The following is a 23,703-nucleotide window of genomic DNA, read 5'->3' as shown; positions in this document are numbered from 1 at the left end:
GTTTTTCCACCATCTAAATCTCTATGCTTGCTCACATCCTGAATTGTGGCCAGCCAGTCAGTGCTCTCTGACATCAGTATTGCCAAAGATCGCCATATGTTGGAATTACACCAAAAATGGCAGATTTCAAACTGAGGTCTGCTGTTAGTTATAGAAAGATCTAACAAACAATGACATTGATGGTTATTGTCTGTTGTGCATGGCAACTATTAGGTAAAGGATGCTTGTTATTTATGTAAAAGTCTTACTCTGATTGTTTATGATACAAGAATAATATCACTCTAAAATCTTATGTTAGATTTAAATCAACGGATGGGTTATACACGCAGGTATGCTTAGAGCAAAGACGGTCAAAACACAAAACAAGCTTTAAGGTTTTAAAAAAAAAAAAGCTAAGGAGCTATTGAAATTAGTTTTTTGTTTTGTTTACAGTGAAAAAATAAATGGACGTTGTTTCTAATGGCCTCAAACACACAGTAGGTTACGTGTGTATACATTTTAATGTAGTAATTTAGTTCAAAGCCCATACCGGACCATACGCTTACTCATTTTATCTCGTTCTATAAAATGTGCAAAGCTGGCTGGACAAGGAGTTGGTGCAGATAATCTACATCTATCATTGATTCACTTAAGAAAAAAACACATTACTCTTCAACTCTGAGCTCTTCAGTATTCCACCTGCAGCATCTGGGGTTAAATATCTAGTTCCAGGCCACATTATCACACTGCCTGACTGAGAAGTTCAGCTGATGACCAGCAGTTCATTGTTTTCTGCAGCTTCGCTGAATTGTGCATCTCTGCTTCCCGTTTTATATCTCCATGCAGTGGTGCGTCAGCAGATTTTTTTTCTTAGCTGGAAAACGTGAGCTGTGTTTAAAGAGCTGTTCCAGCCTTATACGATGATACTCTCCCACTTGCGTGAGTAGTCTTACTTCCAGCCAGGGAAATCAGACACGAGGGACGTGCAAAGCTGCAAACTGTTCATTAAAACTGCACAAATCATCCACTATTCAGAAATGGTCAGTATTTATTTAGTATGTAAAGATTCCACAAGCTGCTCTAATTTCCCCACTTGTTACCCTCCACTTCAGGTTCATATTACAAAAAAATATCCTGGACTCACTTGGGTCATCAGATTAAACAAAGATTTTATATCTCCCATCCTTAATACAGCTTACCTACTTACAATTTAAAAAAATCCACTCATCTCTCTACTGTTATCTACAGTTAGTTCAAGTAGAAACACCTTAAGGATTATACAGAGCACTTGGCGACATTTACTTGTTTTCTGAGTCTGAGGGAAATGTACTGATTAAGAGCCACACTGCATTAATCCACCGTGGTGCTCTCTGTTTGTTAAAACTTCTTTTTCTACTCACAAACTCAACAAACAAGATCACTCAGCCTTGGAGTGGGAGTGACCCGGCTGTGGTGTGGAATAAACTACACCTCATGTTCCGGTCCACCTCCCCCCTTCTCTTACCCTCTCCATCTTACGGTGGAGCTCCCTCATGCTGCTGTCCCACTCCTGTCGCTCCTGGTCAAAGCGCTCCACCAGCTCTGTCCTCTCACGGCTCCACCTCTTCTCCCCATGCTGCAGCTTCCAGCGGAGGTCCAGCGATGTGCTGTGGCTCTCGGCCAGCAGGCGCCGATGCTCCTCACGCTCCTGTGTCATCACCCACTCGGGGTCTCCGGCCGGCTCACCTTCACCTCCCTGTGCCTCACCTCGCACCTTCCCTTGTGCCTCTTCCTCCACCTGGTCAAAGAAACAAAGAAACAGTGGGGTCAGGTGGAGGGAGTCATTTTCAAGCTACATGACATATTACAAAGAGAAAACAAGAGTCTCATCCCACAGTGTGAAGATGTTTGCTGCCGAGTTTCATGAGCATTTATATCTAATTTACCAAAAGGCCGAAATCCAGAGCTACTGTGTTGAGATGTTACTGAAAGTGAGTAGTTATTATTGTTATCATTATTTTTTTTTACCTCTGCACATGCTTTGATGTGTCAAAATACAAACTGAGATATCATTCATCTTCATTTGGTTTGTTTAATGTTTGCTTTTATAAATTGGACCTCAACGTATAAGACAAACTGTGCAGAACTGTGCTGACACTTCCCATGCATGATCAAGCCGTGGAAGGACCTGGTGGACCCTCACAGACTGGTGAGGATGACTAAATCTATGTCACACAGGCCTTACCGCTGCACCAGCTGCAAATTCCTTTTAAATCCTATGGTTCAAAACTTTGTGATACGTTTCATACGAATAACAGCTTCTTCCCATTGAACTTAAACCATCTCCTTCCACCCTCACACAAATACAAGGCTTTGCACAGAGGATCAGTTCCATTTGTGCTTCTAAAAAAAATTGCTGTTTTTAGAAATATTTTGAGGCAAAACCGTCCACCCAGAAACAACAGAAATAATGTGACTCAATCCATTTCAGAAAGGAATTCCTTTTTTAAAATATCACAAGATTACTCTGATGACAGACACATTGAGACTCTTTAACTTGGAGCTTTTGGTCCCCCATTTAACATCCTGTGGGGGGACGGACCCCACTCACCATTCATTCTCTCCAGCCATTGCATCTTCAATGTGGAATGTACTTTTCAACGTAACATTGATTGTATTGATTCTATAAAAGGCAGCTGAAGATTTTCCTTTCTATTCAGAGATGCCTTTATCTAAACAGTACTTTTATAACACGTTAATTTGCTTTTATCATTTTAATGTTTGTATGCATAATTCTATGACAAACACCATGTTCAGGAGGCTCCCAATATCTCTCTACCCTTAAAATGAGTTAAACTGAAATTACTGCACAGACATGACAGAGATATTGAACTTTTAATTATATAAATTGTATAAGCATGTTTTTAAAAATGTCAGACTTTTCCATGAAGAAGCTTTCTGAGTGGAAAAAGCAGGAAACTGATTGCACAGTCATCACAACCAGACTCACTGGTGTGTGAGCACTGCTTTCATGAATTTACATTGTAAGACTACACACTGGCAGGAGGAGGAGGAGGGCATGAATGGAGGATTCACACATCCCATGGAAATCTTCAAAGCCACGGGACAGCAAGAACTGGGCTACTTCTTTCTTCTGCAGAACAGAGCTTTGCAGTCTTCAGAGGCTTTGAACCCACAACATAATGGTAAAAATCCTGAGCTGTGCGAGGAGCGACTCAATGCCATTCTGAAAAAAATTATCTTACATGTCTCATTGACAAATCTTTGTCTTGTATGTATCAAGCTTTAAAACTGTCCAGTAATGACTGCTGAGGTTTTATTAATGTAGACACTTATTGAGGAGCAAGTCCGAGGCGAACCTGGAGCATAACTTACTGTATGATCACTTAGAAATACAGAGGTGAAGGCTATTTCAATTTCTACTCTGCTCTACTGGACTGCATGATCATGAATAAAAAAGAATATTTCCAGAGGCTTAATCAGAAAGAAGCACAGCAGTGGGAGGAAAGAACTCAACATCATGTTATCTGATGAAACTAAGCACATTAGTGCTCACTGCAGCCCTCAGCGACCTCTGCTCTGTGGAAGGACTTAACCATGTAAGAGCCTCACAGATTAAAAGCATGCGAGTTAAAAGATAATCTTCCTCCTATAACTCAAAACTCTTAATTGGTTCCAAAAGCTGCATTTTCCTTTTTATCAGATAAAGCTTAGAAGTGACTTCTCTGACACCGTGAGCTCCAGATTTGATCTCCCGAAACGGCAGTCAAAAGAGAACATGTTCGGTGTCCTCCAGCTGATTGTAGGCTTTGTTTTCTCCACATGGTTGGCTATCTGGCTTGATTGTCATCCGACTCTCAAGGGCAAAGAAAATCTTGAGGTTAAATCAGACACAGCAGACAATGAGGCGCCCACTGTTATGTCCAGAAAACGCACTCATCAAATCAGTATGGATTCAATCCCTCCTAACCAAACATTTATAGCTTTTCTATAAAGTGTTTCTGCTCATTACAGGATTAAAGCTGGTTATATTGTCAGAATTAAAGGGTTCATCCTGACAACTGCAGTACGCCTTCAATTAAATTAAATCATAAAACCACTGGATGTCACACTAGAGCAGCAGAGTCTTTAGATCTTTATATTTCTCTAATAAAACGGGTACAGTTGGTCTTTTCCCTTTCCTTGTGGGCAGAATAGGGAGGCGTTCATGTGCAATACCAAAGCAGGTGTCAACCAGATAGTTACTGACGCTGGACCATTTATGATTTTGTGAACAATGTAGGAATAGGCAATCTGGCTTAAAGATCGTCTGACGATTTTTGGAGCTAGAATAAAAAAACAAGATCTGAATCTCAATTCTCCGAACAGATTTAGTTTAATTCTTGTAATCACATGATTAGGATCTGAATACAAATAATGTCACTTCAACTCTAGGTTTAAGATTAGATATCGAAGCACCCCTACAAAAAGATGCCCCTAATCATTACGTAAGCTAGCTAAAGCTTTAGTTGTTTATATCATTCACTTGGAGTTGTGTTTTTCGCTTCCTTATAAAAGTTAGCTTTAATGTTTACTCTTTTGGCACCGCTTTGGTCTCCACCAGCTCCAGAGGGGCATATCTGGCTCATTAGCAGCTAAATTATCTGGCACGATCACCAGCTGCTGCTGAGCAGGTAGTACGCAGAGGGCCCTATGTTTCCAGCTGCTTTAATGCCACTAAGTGTGGTACAAATACATGTCATAACTGTGACGACCCACAGACACAGTGGCGACTGACAGTGGATTCCATTTGTCTGTAACTAAATGTAACCAACACATAGACTGGGATGTCTCACTGTTCTGCAAACAGAAAATTAAATTATATAAAAAACTTCTGAGATTCTTCTGTCAGTGAATGAATGAGCTGAAGTCTATTTAAAACCTGCCAAAGTCTTGTTTAGAGAGATGACAGTAATGCTGTTTCTTCCATTATTTAAAGCAGCTCGTTGATGCACACGTTAGTTGTGGCTGTTCAGGGGAAAACAACAAAAAAATCTCCCTTCAGCTGAAATTTCCTGCTTGATTTTTTAATTAGCTGGGTTATTCCACTGCTTACTTCACAATAATCCCAAAAGACGACAAAACAATTATTGGAATGACTTTTCAGAGTTGTAGTTAATGGTGTACAGATGTGTTTACATTTAATAAACCTTCAAACTTATTGATCTGTGACTCAAACTGACATTTATGAACTCTTTTAATTTCTAACTAATTATCATTAATAATATTACATGATATTATATAATATAGCCATCAGGCTACAAGTCTGGAGTCCACAGGTGCCATTTGATTTGTTTTTAGAAGAATAGTTTGGTAAAAACACTGCTAGGAGACTGTTAAATTGTGTATACACACATACATCCACACGATATCAACAGTCAACTGTCTCCTTTTCTGTAATCCTATCAGTTGAAGATCCCCATCAGGAATATCAGAAAATACTTGAACAGCTGTCACTAAGAAGTGCTCAGAGGCAAATAAAACACAATGCTGAATTAATTAGTTTGCATTATGATAGAACACAATCCTCATACGATTTATCGTTATCATCTTGGATGCTGTCCTTTTGTTGAATATAATTATTGAGAGGAAATTATGAATTGATTTCTGGTCTGGACTGAGACACATTTTGGGGCCATTTCTCACGACAGCACAGCTTAAAATGGATGACCAAAAAAAGTGCTAAAAATACAGGAGAAAAAATGTTTTCTTTCTGCCCTTAGAGGGATTTCACGCATGGAAGAGGCAACATGTTTGCTGTTGCCTTGCTGCTTACTGAAAGCACCTCTAGTTTTCTCTGTGGCCAGATTGTGTCCTGCCTCTTTAAAGGTGGGTGCTGAGATGCCATCTGTACCTGAGCAACCTGGCACTTCATCTCTGCCCACTTGACCTCCCAGGCAGCTTTGTCATTGGCATACGATTGCTGCAGTTGGCATCGGCGCGTCTCCTCCTCCTGCAGTTCCTCTCGAAACTCCTCCAGCAGCGTCCGCGTGGCCTGCAGCACTCGGCGGCTCTCACCAAACTGCACACGGAGGAGACGGACAACAACACAGATCAAGACATCAAGGAAAAATAGATGTGGAGGAAAAAAAACATGTACATTTCTCTGTAATCTATAGAATCTTTTTTGTTGGTTTCTTCTTCTTCTTTTTTTTCCCAAGTATTTGCTTGAAATTCCGTGATTTTCTTCTATGTATCAGATGCATTTCGATTGTTCTGCATCGCTTTTGCTATTACAGTTTTTATTTCTTATTTCTTTTTTCCTCCTAAAGCCTGGCTGGGCACATATAGAGCGTAATCATGTTCTTCAAAAACTGCTACCAATGTCACACACTGCATATAATGTACAGGGCCGTGCTCAGTACTGTTAGCATGCTAACATGTTCTAGCCAGAGGAACAAAGATCTCATATGTACAGGGGTTTATGTGGAGTTCATTGTGTGGCCCAACACGTGGATGACCATGGCTGCTCAATCCAGCGCCATCTTAAATAATGTGATCAGGTAACATGGGTCTCCAATCAGGTACCAGTAAAGTCTAATTAGGGAAGCTGTGTATATTGATGCCAAAATTGTTATCTGTGAATCAACAAACAAGCAAAAAAAATTCTATTTTTATTTAATGAACAAGTGTTGCAGAGATTCATGGCTTAAATATATACAAAATTAGATGGTGTTGTACTGTAGGTTCGCTGTGCTCAAAATGTCATCTTGGTGCATTAAAGCAGCAACAAGAGGAGCCCTGCAGTTTACGAGCCGTCTTTCAAACACACCAGAGTACACGAAGGATACCACCGATCAATATTTCCAGCTGATTTATACTGTGGGAGTTACCCATTCTGTTGGAATAACTCGTTTCAGATAAGTACATTATGATGCACTCTGGAGAGTTTCCAACACCAGAAGTGATGAGAGTCTTCAACCACTGCAGGGGAACTATCTCATCTACATTATTAATGTAATTTATATATGCTGAAGCAGTGTGAGTCAGGATTCCTCTTTCACCGACGTGCCATTCTGCCTAAATTCTATCCAAGTCTTCACGGGGAAAGCTGAACGACCTCTTTACAGCTTAACACACTATTATCTTCCTCTGGTTGCAGGACTTATCTGCTCTGTTGTAGTAGCCACGTGCACAAATGCTTACCAAAGCAGGTCTGCTGGTATATTTCAAGTTGACATGACACGCTCGTTCATAGCGGAGAACTGCTCAGAGTAAAGTAATGACAGATCAAACCATATTTAGGGTGTGTGTGTGTGTGTGAATCAAAACACATGACAAAGTGGAGCACTTAGGGCTGCTTAATAATGCATCCCACCCAAAATGCTTACGTACTGCGTTTACTTTAACAGACGGGTAAAGCGGTGGACTGAGGTAAAGCAGATCGCAACACTTGCTGCGTCTGGACGGAAGCAATAAAAACCAAACTCTTTTAAACTTCACATGTAACAGAGTCTCAACAAGAAGCATAAAACTGGGTGTTCTCAAAATAATTACTGCCTCCAACCAGTTAAGTGGGTCAAAATCTGCATACTGTTCCAAACAACTCTAATTAATGGTGCCTGGCGTTCACTTCTTCAAATAAAGAAGGTATAATTACAGTGTCCAAGCTTACTCAATACACCAATTTACTAGAAAAAAATACAGTAACTTCCTTTTTATTTCTTTAAAATTTTCATTGCTGATATTACTGAGGAGTTTATTTTCTGTGTTTTTCTATAATCATATAATTTTCCTCCATTTAGTTTCTGTTAACTATGTATTTTCAAAGAAAGAGGTTGTCTACGGGTTTATCACACACCTGAGCGGACAAAAATGCCATGTGTAGTTCCAAAATGCTTTATTCTGAGGCCTCTTTTATTCAACACTACATCCTCCAAAGATTACACAAAGCAACGAAATATATCATCATAGTTATATGGTCAAATCTACTTCAGACATACTCAGAAAGGGTCCTGAACAAACTAATGGTTATTTCAGATTTTCCGTCAATTTGACAAAGACATAACAGACGCAACAGCCTTTGGAACAAATGAAGAAGGGTTTAAAAATTGCTCAAGTTCAGTGTGTGACGTTCAAAAGCACAAACCAAGCCAAACATTCGGGTGCTATTACAGACTCAGACCCTCACAGCTTTATCAGGTCAGTTATGAAGTCAGCCTGCTGTCACCTGGAGAATATTTCAAGAATTATTGTCAGACTGATTTAGAAAAACTGCTCCCTGGATTAATCTTTAGTAGACCCGATTACTGTAGCAGCGTATTCATTGGTCTGCAAAAAAGATCGATGAGTTAGCGACGGCTAATTCAAGACGTTATGAGTCTTCAGGAACAGGTTTGCTTTCTGTCTCCAGAGTTAGAACTAAACCTGGAGAGGCTGCTTTCAGTTTCTATGCAGCGTACATGCAGACCTGCAGGAGTCTTTTCCTTCCTTCCCTTTCTCATTGTATGTATTGTTAATACATTTATTTCTCTCGAAAGCATTTTGAATCTCTCTGTTGCTGAACTGCTCTTTAAAATAAATTAACCTCACATTGCCCTCATTTTTGGGTATAATTTGTGTAATTTTTGTGGCTGTTGAATGAGATGATTTCATCTGTATTTAATTTGCAATTCTGCATCATAAAATGACGATACAGTGTGTACAATAAAGCCTCATGGTCCAGGGATGTTTGAACCCGCACCTGTCCAGACATCTGCTTTTGCAGATTGGAATTCAGTTAGAAATGAGTCACACAAACACAGACTGACTCGGTGGTCAAAGACTGGATGTACCACAAATCCAAGATTCCTCCTTTTATTGGCAAAACATTTAGAAATGACTGAGATCTATTATTGGGTTTGTATGAGGATTGGGGGGAGCGTTCTTGACTGGTTTGTAACCTGAACACATGATGCTTTACTGCATGTACGCCGCATCCATTCATATGGGAACTGTTTGCCCAAAAGTATCCGCTTCATCAAACATCTAATTTTGTGAGTAAATTGTCAAATCGTCTGTCCTGTTTGCTTCATTTACATAACACAGAAGAGTTGTAAAAACCTACGACTGCTGGAAGGGTGCACGCATACATATGCGACCAAACACCAGGGAAGTAGTTTTAAAGCGTCAGGTACCTGTCTTTGATGCTGCAGGGGCCGATCGGGTGATGGCAGAGGGACGCTGGGTCCGGCGTCCGGAGCGTCCCCCGGAGTTTGTGGTAAACACAATCTGTCGTCTCGATCCGGCTCGCCCTCTGACTGCTCCATTATCACTCCCAGCTCTGGGAAGCCCTCCAGCTTCTCAAACTGGAACAGATTATACAACCGTGTATAACTAGGCTTTAATTCAGGCACTTCATATTTCATATCAACACATCTTGTCTCAGGGCTGCAGTCAGTGAGCTTTTCCGACAATACGCTGAGCTGAAGGCAGAGAATCACTGTGGAAGAGCAGCTTAACGGCCCGTCAAGGTGCTGAAACACTCAAGGACTTCATACTTTGGCATGAAACAACACACAGTTGGGCTGTACAAAAATAAAGGACACAGTTTAACATTACACTCACCCTCTTTTCTGTTTTTAACAAAAAAACAACAACTTAAGCTTAGAACCAGCCTGGACTCTTATGGTCAAACACTAAAGGACTGAAAAGCTTAAAAAACAGCTTTTCTGTGAGCACGCTCTTTTTTTACTATGTACAGAACAGTTTCTGATGCTACTGCTGATGTGGGATTAAAATGCTCTGAATCATGGGGCTCTGAGTTATTAAACAATACAAAATCATGGCAGAATTTTCCCTCATCCATTTCAGATTTCTGTTAGTGGTCAGAGAAGCACTGACCAACCATGTTTGAGCTGGTTTTGTTTGCATTGTGTATATGAAACAGAGGCAGAATGCATCAAAAATAACTCAAGAAACGTTTGGAAACTTTTGCTATTATCTTTTTTACTTGTTATTATCAGATGATAACTGAAGGGTGCCCAGACTGGATGATAGATTTCAGGTGATAGCGGAAATCAGGCTGGCTCTCTCTGCCCATCAGGCGAGCATCGAGAGACATTTTGTGGTTTACATCTGTTAAACTCACTCATTAGAGCATTAGGAATGACTCACTCTGATCATTCCTAATGCTCCAGCTCGGTAAAAAGCCCCTTAGTATGTTTCCCCTGCTTGAAGTTGGATTGCTTGATTTCTTTAGTTTGGTTAACTATGCCTTCGATGTGTCACCTATCTTTGTGCTGAAATCTTCTTAATCACTTAAACGTTTCATCCACATCTTTTACTGTCAGTAGTGAAGTTGTGACCAGTTTTTACTGCTTTCAATAGAAAACTCTGTATGTTCAAAGGTTGCCACAATGCCTCAAGCTGTTTTATGGCTGCTTTTTTGATTTCTTTAACTTCAGATTTGCTCCATGATTGTCTTTCTATCAACAGAAAACAGGTAAGTTTATGCAAACAAAGCCGAGTGAAATTCAGACCTCAGTGGAAAGTGTTCAGAAAGTTTTAAAAAAAGTAAGTGAACCTTTTCAGACTTATCTGGGACAAGTGTTATAGGAGTGCAGATGCTCTCTCCTGTTCTCACCCTTTTTATAAATGTGAGAACAACTCTGTTGTAGGTGTAAAAAGAAACTTTACAAAAGGTTCTGTTGGGATTCAAGATGATAAACATCCAGCAAGGTGGTTCTTCACTGTGGCACCATCTGTAAGCAATTATTAGATTTCAGGACGGGGTCCTAAGTGAATAAGCTGATGAGTCAGGATACGCCGATTTACTTGAGTTAAATTACAGTACAGACTGATATTAACTTACTCAGCCCCAGATAAAAAGAAAAGCCTTTGATTTCAATGAATAATTGCAATTTCAGTCAGTCAGTGCTTCAAATTGATACTGAACCGCAAAGCAAAGCAACTGAAAAAGTAGTTTGTGTCCAAACTTTTACGGACAGCGTGAGCAGAGATGTACAAAGCAGCTGAGGAAATAAACTATAACTACACAAATTCAGTCTCCATTGACAGAAAATTCAAGGTTTAAGATTGCAGTGATCTCCAGGGAGCATCTAAACATTTGAGACAAGCAAAACAAAACATGAATCTCACAAATTACAAGTGCCTCCAACCTACAGCCTGAAAGGATAACAAGAAAAAGTGGAACATCAACCACTGAATCGACAAGCCAAACAACAAATGGAGTTGCTCAATCAACCGGGCAGCCAATTAACTTCCAGTCCTGCAGGTACTCGAGTCCTTGTGGGATTTAAATACCTCAAGGACAGCTGGTGATTCATGATGAGTCACTTGTTTGTTGTCAGTTTCACCACTTCATTCCTCACGACAGACTAACCACATCCTGATATGCTGCGTACAGATGTACCGTGACATTAACTGCTGCATTTCTGGTTTGAGGAACAAAGTATAAATACTCTATAAAGCTCCTACATCTACGCTACAGGACTTATTGGATCTGCTGCTAATGTTCAGTTTAATTCAGCTTTATTTAGAAAGCGCCAAATCACAACAAATGTCATCTTCAAATAGGTCAAATATGTCAGGACGCCTCCAGTCGGCTGAGCTGCTTCTGGTCTTAATGTTTTGGATGATCAGACTGAAACGACGGATCGGACTCACCTCTGGGTGCGCCGTCTTGTCTCCTGAGTCGTCCTTGCGGCCCAGTCTCCAGTGCGTAAGGATCCACCTGAGCTTCATGTAGAAGATGATGGTGTTGCGTCTGAAGAGGCGGACCTCTTGTTGCAGCATGGCTCTCTCCTGAGCCCAGGGCACCTCGTGACTCTGAAGACCCTGAAGCTCCAAACCTTCCCGCTGCACCTCCAGACGCAAACGATCATCCTCCTGCTACGGTAAAAGGTGATTTACGCCATCAGCAAACGACTAATCTAATTCAAAATGATCACATTGACATACTTGTTTAGTGACTTAACTCACGAGTGTTGTGCAGAGACATTCATTCCTCATTTTCAGATATTTTCCCTCATTTTTTTGTGAGTATTGGTTTTTATTTTTCATAAATGAAAAGAAAAGCATATTTGGGGTAATTTGTTGGTCTAAAAAATGTTAGAAAATGTCTTTTAGGATTTAATAAAGCTATTGTTGAGATTTTCTTTTTGACAGCTACGGTGGCCCTGAAGTGCAAAATGCAACACTGGACAAAACACAGACAAAAAAAACAACTTTAAATTTGACATTTCAACAAAAACAAATCTATGTACTTGTAAAACTTGTGTGTGTGTTTTTATAAGTTGCATTTCCTGAGACATTTTGTTAATACTCAGCTCGTAAAAAAAAAGGTCCAAAGGCCAATTTATTTGTTTCGAACTCATGAGAAGCAGTCATTGTGAATCACTTAGTGTTTTTTTTGTCTGCCTTTGTTGTTGTTTTGAGTGTCTTTCTGGTCTTTTTTTTTGTCTCTATGCGGGCTTTTCGTCTGTCCACGTGTTGTTTTAAGTCTCTTTGCAAGTTTAGATTTTCTTGGTTATTTTGAATCTCTTCGTAGTTGCTTACAGTGTCTTAGCGACTGTTTTACATGTCAGCAGGGTTATTTTGAGTATTTTCTTGATTGTTGTGTTTGTTAACTCTTGGTTGTTTGCACTGTTTTTGGTTGTTTTGAGTCTCTTTTTTGAAGAGCGGTACATTTTATTTAAAAAAATATAGCATCTATGAGCTGTCTTTTGAAAGAAATCTGACACATTTGGGCTCTTCTATGTGATCTCCTTTTGGTAACCAATTCAGCATCTGATGTAATATTTCCTGACATCCATTCACTGAGCCTCCCCTAAAACTGGGTGGAGCCTAGCTTGCATTTCAAACACAAACTCAACTTATTCTTTCTTTCTTTTTCTAACTTTGATTATAGCAACTTTGAAAAATCCTGTGTAATTGGGTGAAGTGAGGCTGACTTTTGCACGACACTGGAAAGAGACTCATGTCAGCCTCAGTCTAAAGCTGAGCACAAACATGAGCATTAAAGCTGCAACTTCCCTGTAAAACCGTGCGATTCTGTACCTGAGGCAGAGTACCAGCAGCCTCCCGATCCTCCGTTGTTGCTCTCATCCTTCGTTCGTGATCCAGACGAAACTGGATGTCAGAAGCAGGCGTGTCCCGCAGCTGAACCCGCAACAGCATAACAAACATTTATTTTACATTTAACCAGCTCATTCAGTAAGTTAACACAAACTGATATTTTGCTACATTTAAAGTTATAGCTGGGATTACAAATAAGAATAGCTGTGAAGACCTGAAAATTCTCAAATTAATTCTTAGTTTCACACAAGTTGAGACTTATTTATAACAATTCAATGCTGCCAATTTCTGAGCGAGTTACCTGCATCTTTATTCGGTAACATCACAGCTTTATGGCCAAACTACAGGATTCAATAGAAACTACTCAGCTACTTTTTCTAAATTGCGAAAAAAAAAGACTTTTGGTTTAACAGAACAGTTAATAAAGGCCCGAGTAACAAAATGTCGTATTATAAAAGCAGCATATTAAGACAGAGACAGAGCTGGAGCTGCAGGAATCTGACCAAACAAATAGGTAATTTATCACCAAATTAAATCACTGTGAACATCACTTACATGTAATCATCTCCCAAAATGCACCTAAAAATTGTTCTAAATCAGTCTCGTGAGCCAAATACAGCAGCTGGAAGAGAAACTGGTGGAGTTTGCTCAACTACTCGAGATAATGCTTATAGGGAAATGGGATGCTTATGTGAATGGTTTTGAATGTGATGATTCATCTTCACCCTTAAAGTCAAGTACAAGAATATCTCTGCCTCTCCTTCTCATTTTCTAATATGTGCAACATCTTAGAAACTCCAGCTGTTTTTAAATGCGAGTTGCCGGGACGCTACCGAACCCACCAACAGTAACTTGAGCTGATCAAAGCGTGCTGATCCTGGATCGCCTCCCTGTCAGTCCAATGTCAAATGCAAATCTCACATGCTGACAGTGCAGTGCTAATCCTGCCATATCCAAGCTGTTTTCTCTTTCATTCATTTTACCTCACAGATTATGCTGCAGCAGAAAGCACGGGGACAAAAAGAAACCCGCACGAACATACTATAACTGACTGTTGTAGTTATATGTCACATCACCACTGCCAGAGTGCTCTGCATTACATAACAGTCGGCAGAATCTCCACAAGCACAAGCATGAGGCAGCGATTACGACTCACAATGCACACCGAAGGATTTAATATATCTGAGACGTGTGCCTTTTTGATTGCAGTGTGCGAATGTGCAAAATACTCTGTGACACTTCTGTGTGCAGGTTACACTTTTTCATGTGCCAAATCTGCTGAGTCAAGTTATGAAAGTGTAGCTGGTGGTGATGAACCAGTGCCAGAGGGTATAACTTCAGGTATGCAGACTCAGCTCTGATGCACTGAATGACCACCAAAATCCTCACATCATGTCAATATACTGTGCTGTATCTGTACACAGCTGCTGCTTCATGCTGTTTTAGAGGTCAATAAACTGTCCACCGGCAGGCTAATTTCTTCATATGGAACAAAACATGCGACCGACCGCTAAACAAAATGTTACCGCTCCTCTTAAGCAAGCGTAATATCCTCTCCTTGTCTCCTCAGATCATTAAATCAATCTACAACCGCCCAGGGGTGTAAGTCGCACAAAATAAATTGGAGCATGTCAAAATCAAGCAAACTTCAGTAGCTGTGGGAGTGGATTTCAGTGTGAAAGCAGAGTGAGTGAATGGAGTGAAATTGTGTTCATTGTAACGTGACCGTGGCTGGGGTGTCACTACACATGCTGGACTGAGTGGCCTTCTGATAAGAGCAGAATTGATAATGTGGAACTCAAATATCAGCCAAGCTAATTTGAAGTGCATTTTCCCCAGAAACTCCTCACATGTTTTGGCTGAAGTCTTCATGTGGAGCCAACATATTTGACGATATGAGTTTATTTCTAAATTAAATACTTGTAAATTATCTGCCAAATCAAACTCTTTAGATTTGACCTGTAACTGTAACTGTTAATGCTTGTAGTCTGTTGTAAAGCAGCCTTGTCGTAAAGGTTTTTTCTTATTGAGCCCAGTAACATTACCTTGATCACCGCTGCTCATATTGTTAATTAGAGAGAGCAGAGATACACAACCAACGTCAACAACCAAGCAAGATCATTCAGAAATATCGTCTTATTAAATTTTTAACAAGCCTATATGAAACTCTGATATATGAAATTGAGTTTTCTGGTTGGTTGACTGGGAACTCCGTTTTTGCCCCCTGGAAGCGTGCACTTCCAGTAATGTTTGTACACACCATCTGTTAGGTATAAGTATTTCACACCTGTAAAAAGGACATAATTTGCAGATACCCTGACTGAGGTTTGGGTTTATATCAGAAGAGAAAATGTTTGATTGGTGCACCCAGCTGTATTGATATATTTTGATCAATATGCTGAGAAGAACTTTGGTTAGTTTTGGAGCTGTTCACCCTAAGAGGTCAAAGCTACGTTGCTCTCCTCTGAAACAACATTTCCTTCTGAATCAGCTGGCGAGGGAGCAGCTAAAAGAAAACAGCGTCCATCTCAAAATATGTCCGGAATCATGCTTTAGACTTGGCAGAAGGCCCATACCCCTGGTGGAAGGGAGGTGGAGGAGGGAGGAGGCACTGACCTCTATTCTTAAAGCCAGGGGCCTGTGGTACCTAGTGAGTCCCGTGGCTCCCCTGCTCTGGGCTTGGCCCCCACCCTGGCTCTGGCTCTGGGGTTCCACGCCTCGCTCCTGTCCTAGACGCCACTCCAGCTCATCCCTCTGAACGGACTGAGTGACGTGGGGAGGGAAGGGAAGGGAAGGGAAAGGGGGTGGTTGGAGGAGGGTGTGAGGGAGTGGAGGGGGAGGGGAAAACAGGTGAAGGTGGTGGCATGGAGGTGTTGGGGGGTGGGGAGGGGGGAGGTGGGAAGGGAGGGGGAGGGACATGTGTGAAGTGGATCGTTGACAAAAAAGACATAAGACAACAAATCGGGTGAGGGGACGAGAAAAGAATGCGGAAGGGGAAAAACAAACAAAAAAAACAGAAAATGGGTAAAGAATATAAGCAGAGGAGGGGAAAATCAACCAATAGACTACAGTGTGGAGACGAACAAACAGACTAGAGTACGAAGAAAAGCGCAAAGAGAAAGACCAACTTAAAGATGACGGCGTATGAGAGAGATGAGAAGAGAACGAGAATGAGGATGAACAAAATCATGGGCTGAAACATCTGGCGGGAACACAAAGAGGAACAAAGAGAGGGAACCAGGGGGAAAAAGAATGCAAAACACTTGTTATGAAGCGCATGCAATGAGGGATACATGAGTCCAAACCAACAACTGAGAGATACCACACCAAACTGCAGAGCGAGAGCTAGCACGCTAAAGGTTCTCAACACATGCCCGTGCACAGATGTGTGTGTTGTTCAAGCAGTACACTAAGGACAGTTGCATCTTGAGCCTGTGTGATGCAGATTGTTTTCAGATAATTCAAAATGAAAGACAACATAGAAATAAACCGGATGCTTTAGAGGCTTTTAGTTGAGCTTTGAGGCATCAATATGCTAGCTGCCTCTATGTGGAAACCAAGTTATCTGACAAAGATGATAAGCGTTCACCAAAGGCAAATTTTTTTGTGTTTTTCATGCATATAATTCCAAGATTATGTAATTAGGACTGACATTGTACTAATAACTTGTGTGTGAGGCAGTTTTATCTCAGCATGATCTGGATTTCTGAATATTAGCAGATCGTTTGCAGGTTTAAAGAGAACATGTGTGTAAAAAGTTACCTTTTTTTGGTGCTTTACAGCGTCATGTCATATAAACATAAGAGAGTTTCGTCTCTATGATATTCAGTAATGTAAAAAAATAAGTCTTCGATGAATTTATGAGAAATCAAGGTATTATTATGAATCTAAAGCTGTAACCAATGCCAGTACCTTGTAATTATTGTGAGATGTCAAAAACTTGAACATGGAATTGAACTGCTGTGCTTTCAACATAATTGCAGGTTTATAATGTTTGTAAATGAAAAGTATAAATGTAGTTAATACAAAAAATATGGTAACTGGATACAGCAAAACTCTCTGAGATACAGTAACAATAAAGATAAAGCAAGCTTAATTGTGAGAAAACATCTCCAGTTCTGTGAAAATATTAGAGCTCTAAAAAATACTGTTATTCAAAGTGCAGTTTCTCATAGTGAGAAGATGCTGAGTTGTTACTAATAATCTTAAGACAACTTTTAAAGAAAATGTTAGCATGCTCATATGAAGATAAAACAGAGATAATGTAATCTCAACTTAAAAAGGATCTAATTACAAGCTTTAATTTGACATTTGAACTGGAGCAAATAAGTGGAAGAACATGCTGAATTTTAGTGCATAGCTAAATCACTTTTCTTCTTAATTAGCAAGGTCTCTCTTTATTATCTCTTTAAGCACGCTTCTGTTTCATATTAATGCAAAATGTTCAGTCAAAAATGCGAGATGCTGCAACGATATTCATGATGAATCTTTAGTGAATAATTTCTAGTAAAAGAAAGAATTGTAAATGCACTTTTGTGAGTACCTCAATTCTATCTTCAATATGTATAAATTCACTGTCTGTAATACTTTTTGCTGCTGCAATGATTATATTTAGATAGAATAGAATAGAAAATACTTTGTTCATCCCCCGTGGGGGAAATTCTGAACACTTGTTTCTTTGCTCTGTTGCGTATAACATTTCAAACCATGAGATTCTCTTCAGATATTCTTGAACAGTTCTTGAAGGCTATATTGTGTGAGCTGTTAGTGCAGCAGTCAGCTGTGCCTAAACCACCCAGCTTCACCCAGACTAACCAGTGAGTCCTACAGGCAGAGGAGCAAAGCAGAAACAAGTCATTGGACAGCGTGAGTATGGAGGCAGCTTCAGTCTCTAATCGCTACAAAGCAGTCTCAGTTCTTCAGGAGAGAAATGTTTGAAGAGATGTTTGTTTTATTCTGTACGGTAGTCTGGTTGATTAGAAAAGACACACGAGCTGTCCGCCTGATCATGCAGCACAGACATAATGGACCTGCTTTGAAAGAAAACACTGTAATTTGATTGGTGACTTCCACTAAGCTGTTGTAATACAAGACAAAAAAAAAAAGCAAGATGCCAGCCAGCAGGGTTCTTCCACAGGCAAATGGCACAGCACCATGCAACTGTGTCAGGCTCCTTTTGTTGAACACAGCTTATTCTAATCAGTGCTCACATTTCTTTGGTTTGTCTCCCTGGAAACGCCATGGAGTAACGAATCCCACGTGCATCTGTGTGTGTGTGTGTGTGTGTGTGTGTGATGACATGCTGTGGAAACATAACAGCCACACCCTTTACGTGTCATAGAAAAGACATTGTAGCAAAACAACTCACAGCGTCAAGAAAGTCAAGCCAAATGGAAGAAGCTGCAATAAATCCTTCAGTACTTACTCCATTCACACCAAGCACCCCCCACCCCTCCAGCCCCGGCTGAGTGGAAGCAGGGCAGCTGCAGACAGAGAGTGCAGGGGAGCAGGCGGGCAGGGTTGCTGGCTATGAGATGTGCATGGAGATGCAGATGTGAAGGTGGCAGCAGTATAAAAAGCGATGGTGGTGGCGGTGGGTCTGGGGAGAGGTGTCAGAGTTGCCAGTGCGGTAGAGCTGGGTGGCTTATTATGCAAGGACGTGATACTGCATGTCATCCTGTGCTGGCGCTACTGTTGTGGGGGGTGGGGGTATCAAGTTTTTCAAAATATCCACCTCTGCTTGAGGATTGGGGTTCGGATCTTTCAAGTCAATTAAACTTGTTTCATGATGGCCCAGGCCCTGCTTTCTTTCCTTACCACAGGCTGACCAGTTGGTAAAGTCTACATCTTGATGAATAGTAAACATCACAGTCAGAAAGAAGCATCACTTCTAAAGATTGTCCACAACAAGCACTTAATCAGTGGGGAAAGTTGTTGACACACATAATTGGAGTTAAACTGATGTTTAACCCCTTTCAAACTTGGCAACCCCAAGAAAGAAATAATCCAAAAATTCACCTTATTTGCTATGCCTCGTCCGAGTTAATTACATTACAGCAAGTTGATCATTTTGCCCAGGAAAAATACACTTCTCTGCTTTATGAAAAATCTTTTTTGGAAGACAGTTGTTCAGTTTTGCTGTCTCAGAATATTGGAGCCTCATATTAGTGTGTCATAATCCAAAATCCAAAATTCCACATAATGAGATGGTAACGTATCCCTAACCCACTGTAAAAGGACAGAAAGTGCAACCCATAAATAGTAAGATTGTTAACCATTATTTATACTTTTCTAACCCTAACCACATATTTTGTACCTGGCACCTGAGGTCTTCGCTGTCCTCCTACAAGAGTGATAACAAATGAAAATAACAAAATTAAAGTTGGCGATAGTATACATATATTAAGTCTTACTCTAACCATGTATTTTGCAACACCTAAACCTAACAATGTGGTGTATATTAAATCTAACTAAAACCATGTATTTAGCAGCACCTAAACCTAATCATGTGGTGTATATTAAATCTAACTAAAACCATGTATTTTGCAGCACCTAAACCTAACCATGTGGTGTATATTAAATCTAACTAAAACCATGTATTTTGCAGCACCTAAACCATAGATAGAATATACATTGTAATCTTAACCATACGTATTTGCCTTATATGTAGCATAATTTCAGAAGGCTACATGCTTTTAGACTTTCGGAGGACTTCTCGTAATTCTGTTTGCACCGGTTGAATACCTAGGTTCTATCACACAGCGCGACGTGAGATTGACCCAAATCATACCCACATGCTACCGTAAACAAGTCCTAATGCTTCCAAACCACTCCTCCTTTTCATCTTGGTAAGAATTTGCTAATAATAATTAATTTGTGACCAAATTATCCGTCTTAAGTGTATTGCCTTTATTACAAAACTGCTACATTTTGCTCTATGGGCTAGCCAAGCTATTACATATTTTGCTGTGAGATCAGGTTGAATGTTAGCTTTGAATTTAAAGAAGTGTCCAATCGGTTAAGTGCCACCCCCCACTGTTGGACGTTAATAATGCTGCTGACAATGGTTCCTTCACAGACAATCAATTCAGCTCTGTGACGACTTCTCCTTGGTGCCTTGCAAAAAGTGGGGAATTAATTCTATACTGATACTTATCATTTCTCAGACATGAGTAGACATTAACACTGAAAACTGGGAGTATTGGTAGTAATGGAGTATACTCTTTTTCCTTTAATTTTCCCCTTCATTTCTTGCTGCAGAGTTGAATCACTGCAACTCTCTCAACGTACAGGGAGAAGACAGACTTGAGAAAATCCGAACCCATCCTTTGGGCCACATTTGCCTTCAACTTAATGAGATTCCTATCGACAGGGAATCACTGGAATTACTGGAATTGCCACTGTCTTTAATTAGAGCTGATGTTTTTGCACACACTACTGACTTGAGCTTCAACTAAGTTTATTTTGGCCTTAAATGGTCCACTAATGACTAAACACTCATTTATTTCAAACCTAAATGGATTCTCACATTTACAAATACACTGCTGGGTTTTTTAATGGTTAGCTGCGTATCTGGATTCTGCTGATGTTTACTTAAAGTTGGAGACAATTTCATTCTTTCTGCTACAATATTGCATGTCATGATTGTTTGGACAAGCAGGCGAGAAGTTTTTAAAGTTTTTGGCTAATTATTGCAGTGGTTGTCAGTAAATTTTAAGTGTCGACTGTTTTCCCATCAAGGCTAACTGTTTTTAAAAGAACAAACAACAACAAGAAAATGACTTAAGCTCACCTGGAAGTCTGTTGAGAGGTCTCTTCCAAAGGTGCCAATGGGAGAGTCGCGGGACATGGAAGTGACTGTGGACAGGAAGCTGCTGGACTCTGTCAGGTTCGGCATAGGTGACAGATCGTCTGTCCTTTCTCTAAGCCCCTCCCCTACGTGGTCCAGTTTCTCCATTAAGATGTGTAATTCAGTGCGGAAAGCCTTCATGCGAGTGTTGATGGAGTCCAGGACTTGAGTGTCTGGTTTGGATCCAGACACCGTCCCGCCTTCGAGGCTCTCCCCTGTCGTCACCAGCAGCCGCCCCTCAAAGATCAGACTGTCAGTGTCCGTGATCAGACGGTCCACCGTCTTGCCGAGCCTGTCAGCCTCCCGTTTCACATTAGCGAATGACTCCCGCTCTTCCCTCCTGCGATTGGCTAGTTCAGTGGCACTGAGCTCGCTGCCGTCTGAGGGTTTGATGCTTCCTAGCCCTGAGGTGGTTGCTGTTTTCTCAAACAGGTCTTCAGAGTCGCTCTCTCCTCCAATGGGGCCCTCCCTCTTGGGCTGAAGGAGATGAAGCCGCCCTGCTTCCTCATCTTCAGTGGCTTCCCGCCGGCCCGCATCACTGTCTGCATCGCTGTCTCGAGGGCTGCTGGTACGCAGGCCGAGGTGTGCAGCCAGGTCACAGCGCTGGACGTTGGACATGAGGACACGGTTCTCGTACTGCAGCTTCATCACCTTTCCACTCAGCTCGTTTATCTGCATCCTGGCCGATTTAAGCTCCTCCATCATCATACTGCTGCTGGAGCCATTTCCGCTCCCCCCATTCCCAGGTTTAAACAACCCCCCCTCGCTGCCCTCCTCACCAACAGGCCCTGAACTGCTGCTGGGGCCAAACTTGAAGCGATTGAGTTCAGATGTCAGCTGTCTGTTGTGGTCCTCAATCTCAGAGATGGAGCGGCGCAACAACTCAGCCTCTTCCTCGACAAACTGGAGATGGCGACGCAGCTCACTGGCCGACTCCAGCGGATCACCACCATAAGGCGACGAGGGCATGCTGGAGAAAGGCTCCCGGCCAAAGCAATCTCTTTCATACTGACTGCGAATATCTTCATTTTCTGCCCGTAAACTGCGGTTCTCCACTTCCAGCTCCACAATCTTTCTTCCCAGAATGTTGGCTTCCTCCTCCACCAGCTTGAGACGCAATCGTAGTTCGGCTTCTCGTGTAGTATGAGGGCCACCGCCAGAGCACTCCGCAAGAGGAAGGGGGCTGTCGACGTCCCCATAAACAGATTTATACTTCTGCAGCTCCTGCTCAAGTTCGTCCTTCTCTCGACCGAGTTTCGCCATCTTCTTCCTCATCAGGCCGGACTCCTCTTTGGAAAACTGGAGCTGGCACCTGAGGTCTGCACTGTCCTCCTACAAGGGTGATGGCAATGAAAACAACTAAATTAAAGGTGCTGATAGTTTATATTTTCAATAACCCTTGGTTGTGGCTGTGAGCTGCAGTCCCATTTCTTCACAGTAAGAACAAACTACGAATGTAAGAGATAGTTTAACTTAGAAAAACTAAATATTTTGTCGTAATCTTTAAAAAGTGTTTCAAACAGCACGAAAGCAGTTCATCTTTTAGGAAGGGTGTATGTAGGACGCACAAAGGCAAATACAGAGCAGCCTGTCTCAAGTGTAATAAATCAAATGAAGAGCTTTTAATCATTTTAAGACAAACTTGTGACTTTTAGGCCGCTTCATCAAACCAGACCGGTTGATGTAAAGCAGTCTTTGAAAAAAGCTTCTTTTAACCTCACAAAGTCTTAAAACTCTACAGCGAATCCTTTTTTTTTTACTGGGAGAAGTCACGAGCCCTTTTAATGTGACTTATTGACAATAATAATATAAACTGACATATATTATATCTTTTAGTGCCTATTGTATTCTATCATACCGAGTTATTTACCTGACTTGTGGATTTCTTGTCTTTAAAAGCTTCCCTGCTTCCTCGTCGCCTCAGTGCAGTCTGTGAAAGACAAAACAAGGATGTAAGGATGAAGAATGTAAAACAAACTTTGTACAATGTTCTTCCTAAAATCATTACTAAAATTAAAAAGACACACATCTCAGCAACTAATGAGAGCAATAAAAGAGCATTAGTAATGATGATCTCTGCAGTTTTGAGCTGCTATTGATCTTTCCATATGTCCCTTTGCATCCCGATTCTTATAGACGGTCGCAGTTATGATATAACACCAATGCAGTGGAACGAATGTGTTTGCCATCATGTGTGCCAACTCCCTAATGTGAAACAGACGCAGAAACAAGCCAAAGGAGCATCAATCTGTGTGGATGTCTTACGTAACATCATCAGGTCAAGGCTAAGTCTAATAGTAAAGTGTTTACTCTAATTCAGAGCGCAGATCATATGACATGATTTCTGCCAGATTCATTCACAGTCACGGTAACAGCCTAACATCTGTTTACCATGCCAATCCTGCCAGGATTCAGTGGACACTGAGTGTGGTTTTATTTGATGTCTTGTAACGTAAATCATCCCAGAGACAATTCAGCTCCTTATTCAGCTGAAAAACCAATGATGAGGCTGTTCGGCTGTGTCTTCTGCTGTATGATGCACCAGGGTGCTTATGGTCCCATTCAGAGCTGCAGTGTGAGACACGTCTTATCCCGGCTCAGATTCACTGGCACATGGAGCTTCTGCAACACTCTGAGGGGAAAGCATCTGCCTATCCAGTCTGTCCTGCAGCCAACAGTGGAGCAGACAAGGCACGCAAAGCCCGGATAAAATTGGGCCTTCTGCACGCCGGCTTAGTCTTACGACTAATAAAATCATTCATTTTTATCAGCTCTGTCTTACATCAGCTACAGCTCCATATGACAGGCAGGAGATAGAC

The 23,703-nt window shown here is 41.1% G+C and overlaps 1 protein-coding gene across 5 annotated transcripts in view; it reads right to left on the bottom strand.

Moving 5' to 3' along the window:
* The window catches only part of LOC140268284 (microtubule cross-linking factor 1), a 77,033-nt gene that overhangs the window by 14,600 nt on the left and 38,730 nt on the right, over nt 1–23,703 (bottom strand). For 3 of the 5 annotated variants that reach the window (XM_072363052.1, XM_072363055.1, XM_072363056.1), the window contains exons 4-11: nt 22,755–22,814; nt 20,828–22,216; nt 15,652–15,798; nt 13,018–13,119; nt 11,626–11,850; nt 9,135–9,305; nt 5,873–6,040; nt 1,484–1,756 (exon numbers count right to left, since the gene is read on the bottom strand). In XM_072363052.1, coding sequence (XP_072219153.1) covers nt 1,484–1,756; nt 5,873–6,040; nt 9,135–9,305; nt 11,626–11,850; nt 13,018–13,119; nt 15,652–15,798; nt 20,828–22,216; nt 22,755–22,814 — 2,535 coding nt within the window. The remainder of the gene's footprint in view (nt 1–1,483; nt 1,757–5,872; nt 6,041–9,134; nt 9,306–11,625; nt 11,851–13,017; nt 13,120–15,651; nt 15,799–20,827; nt 22,217–22,754; nt 22,815–23,703) is intronic. The other 2 variants (XM_072363053.1, XM_072363054.1) reach the window with 2 other exon arrangements.

The sequence above is a fragment of the Leuresthes tenuis genome, unplaced genomic scaffold (assembly GCF_036924035.1).
Source record: "Leuresthes tenuis unplaced genomic scaffold, fLeuTen1.0.hap1 SCAF_14, whole genome shotgun sequence".
Classification (NCBI taxonomy): Eukaryota; Metazoa; Chordata; class Actinopteri; order Atheriniformes; family Atherinopsidae; genus Leuresthes; species Leuresthes tenuis.
Note: the sequence above shows the minus strand (reverse complement) of the source record. Positions and strands in the feature narration are given on the sequence as shown.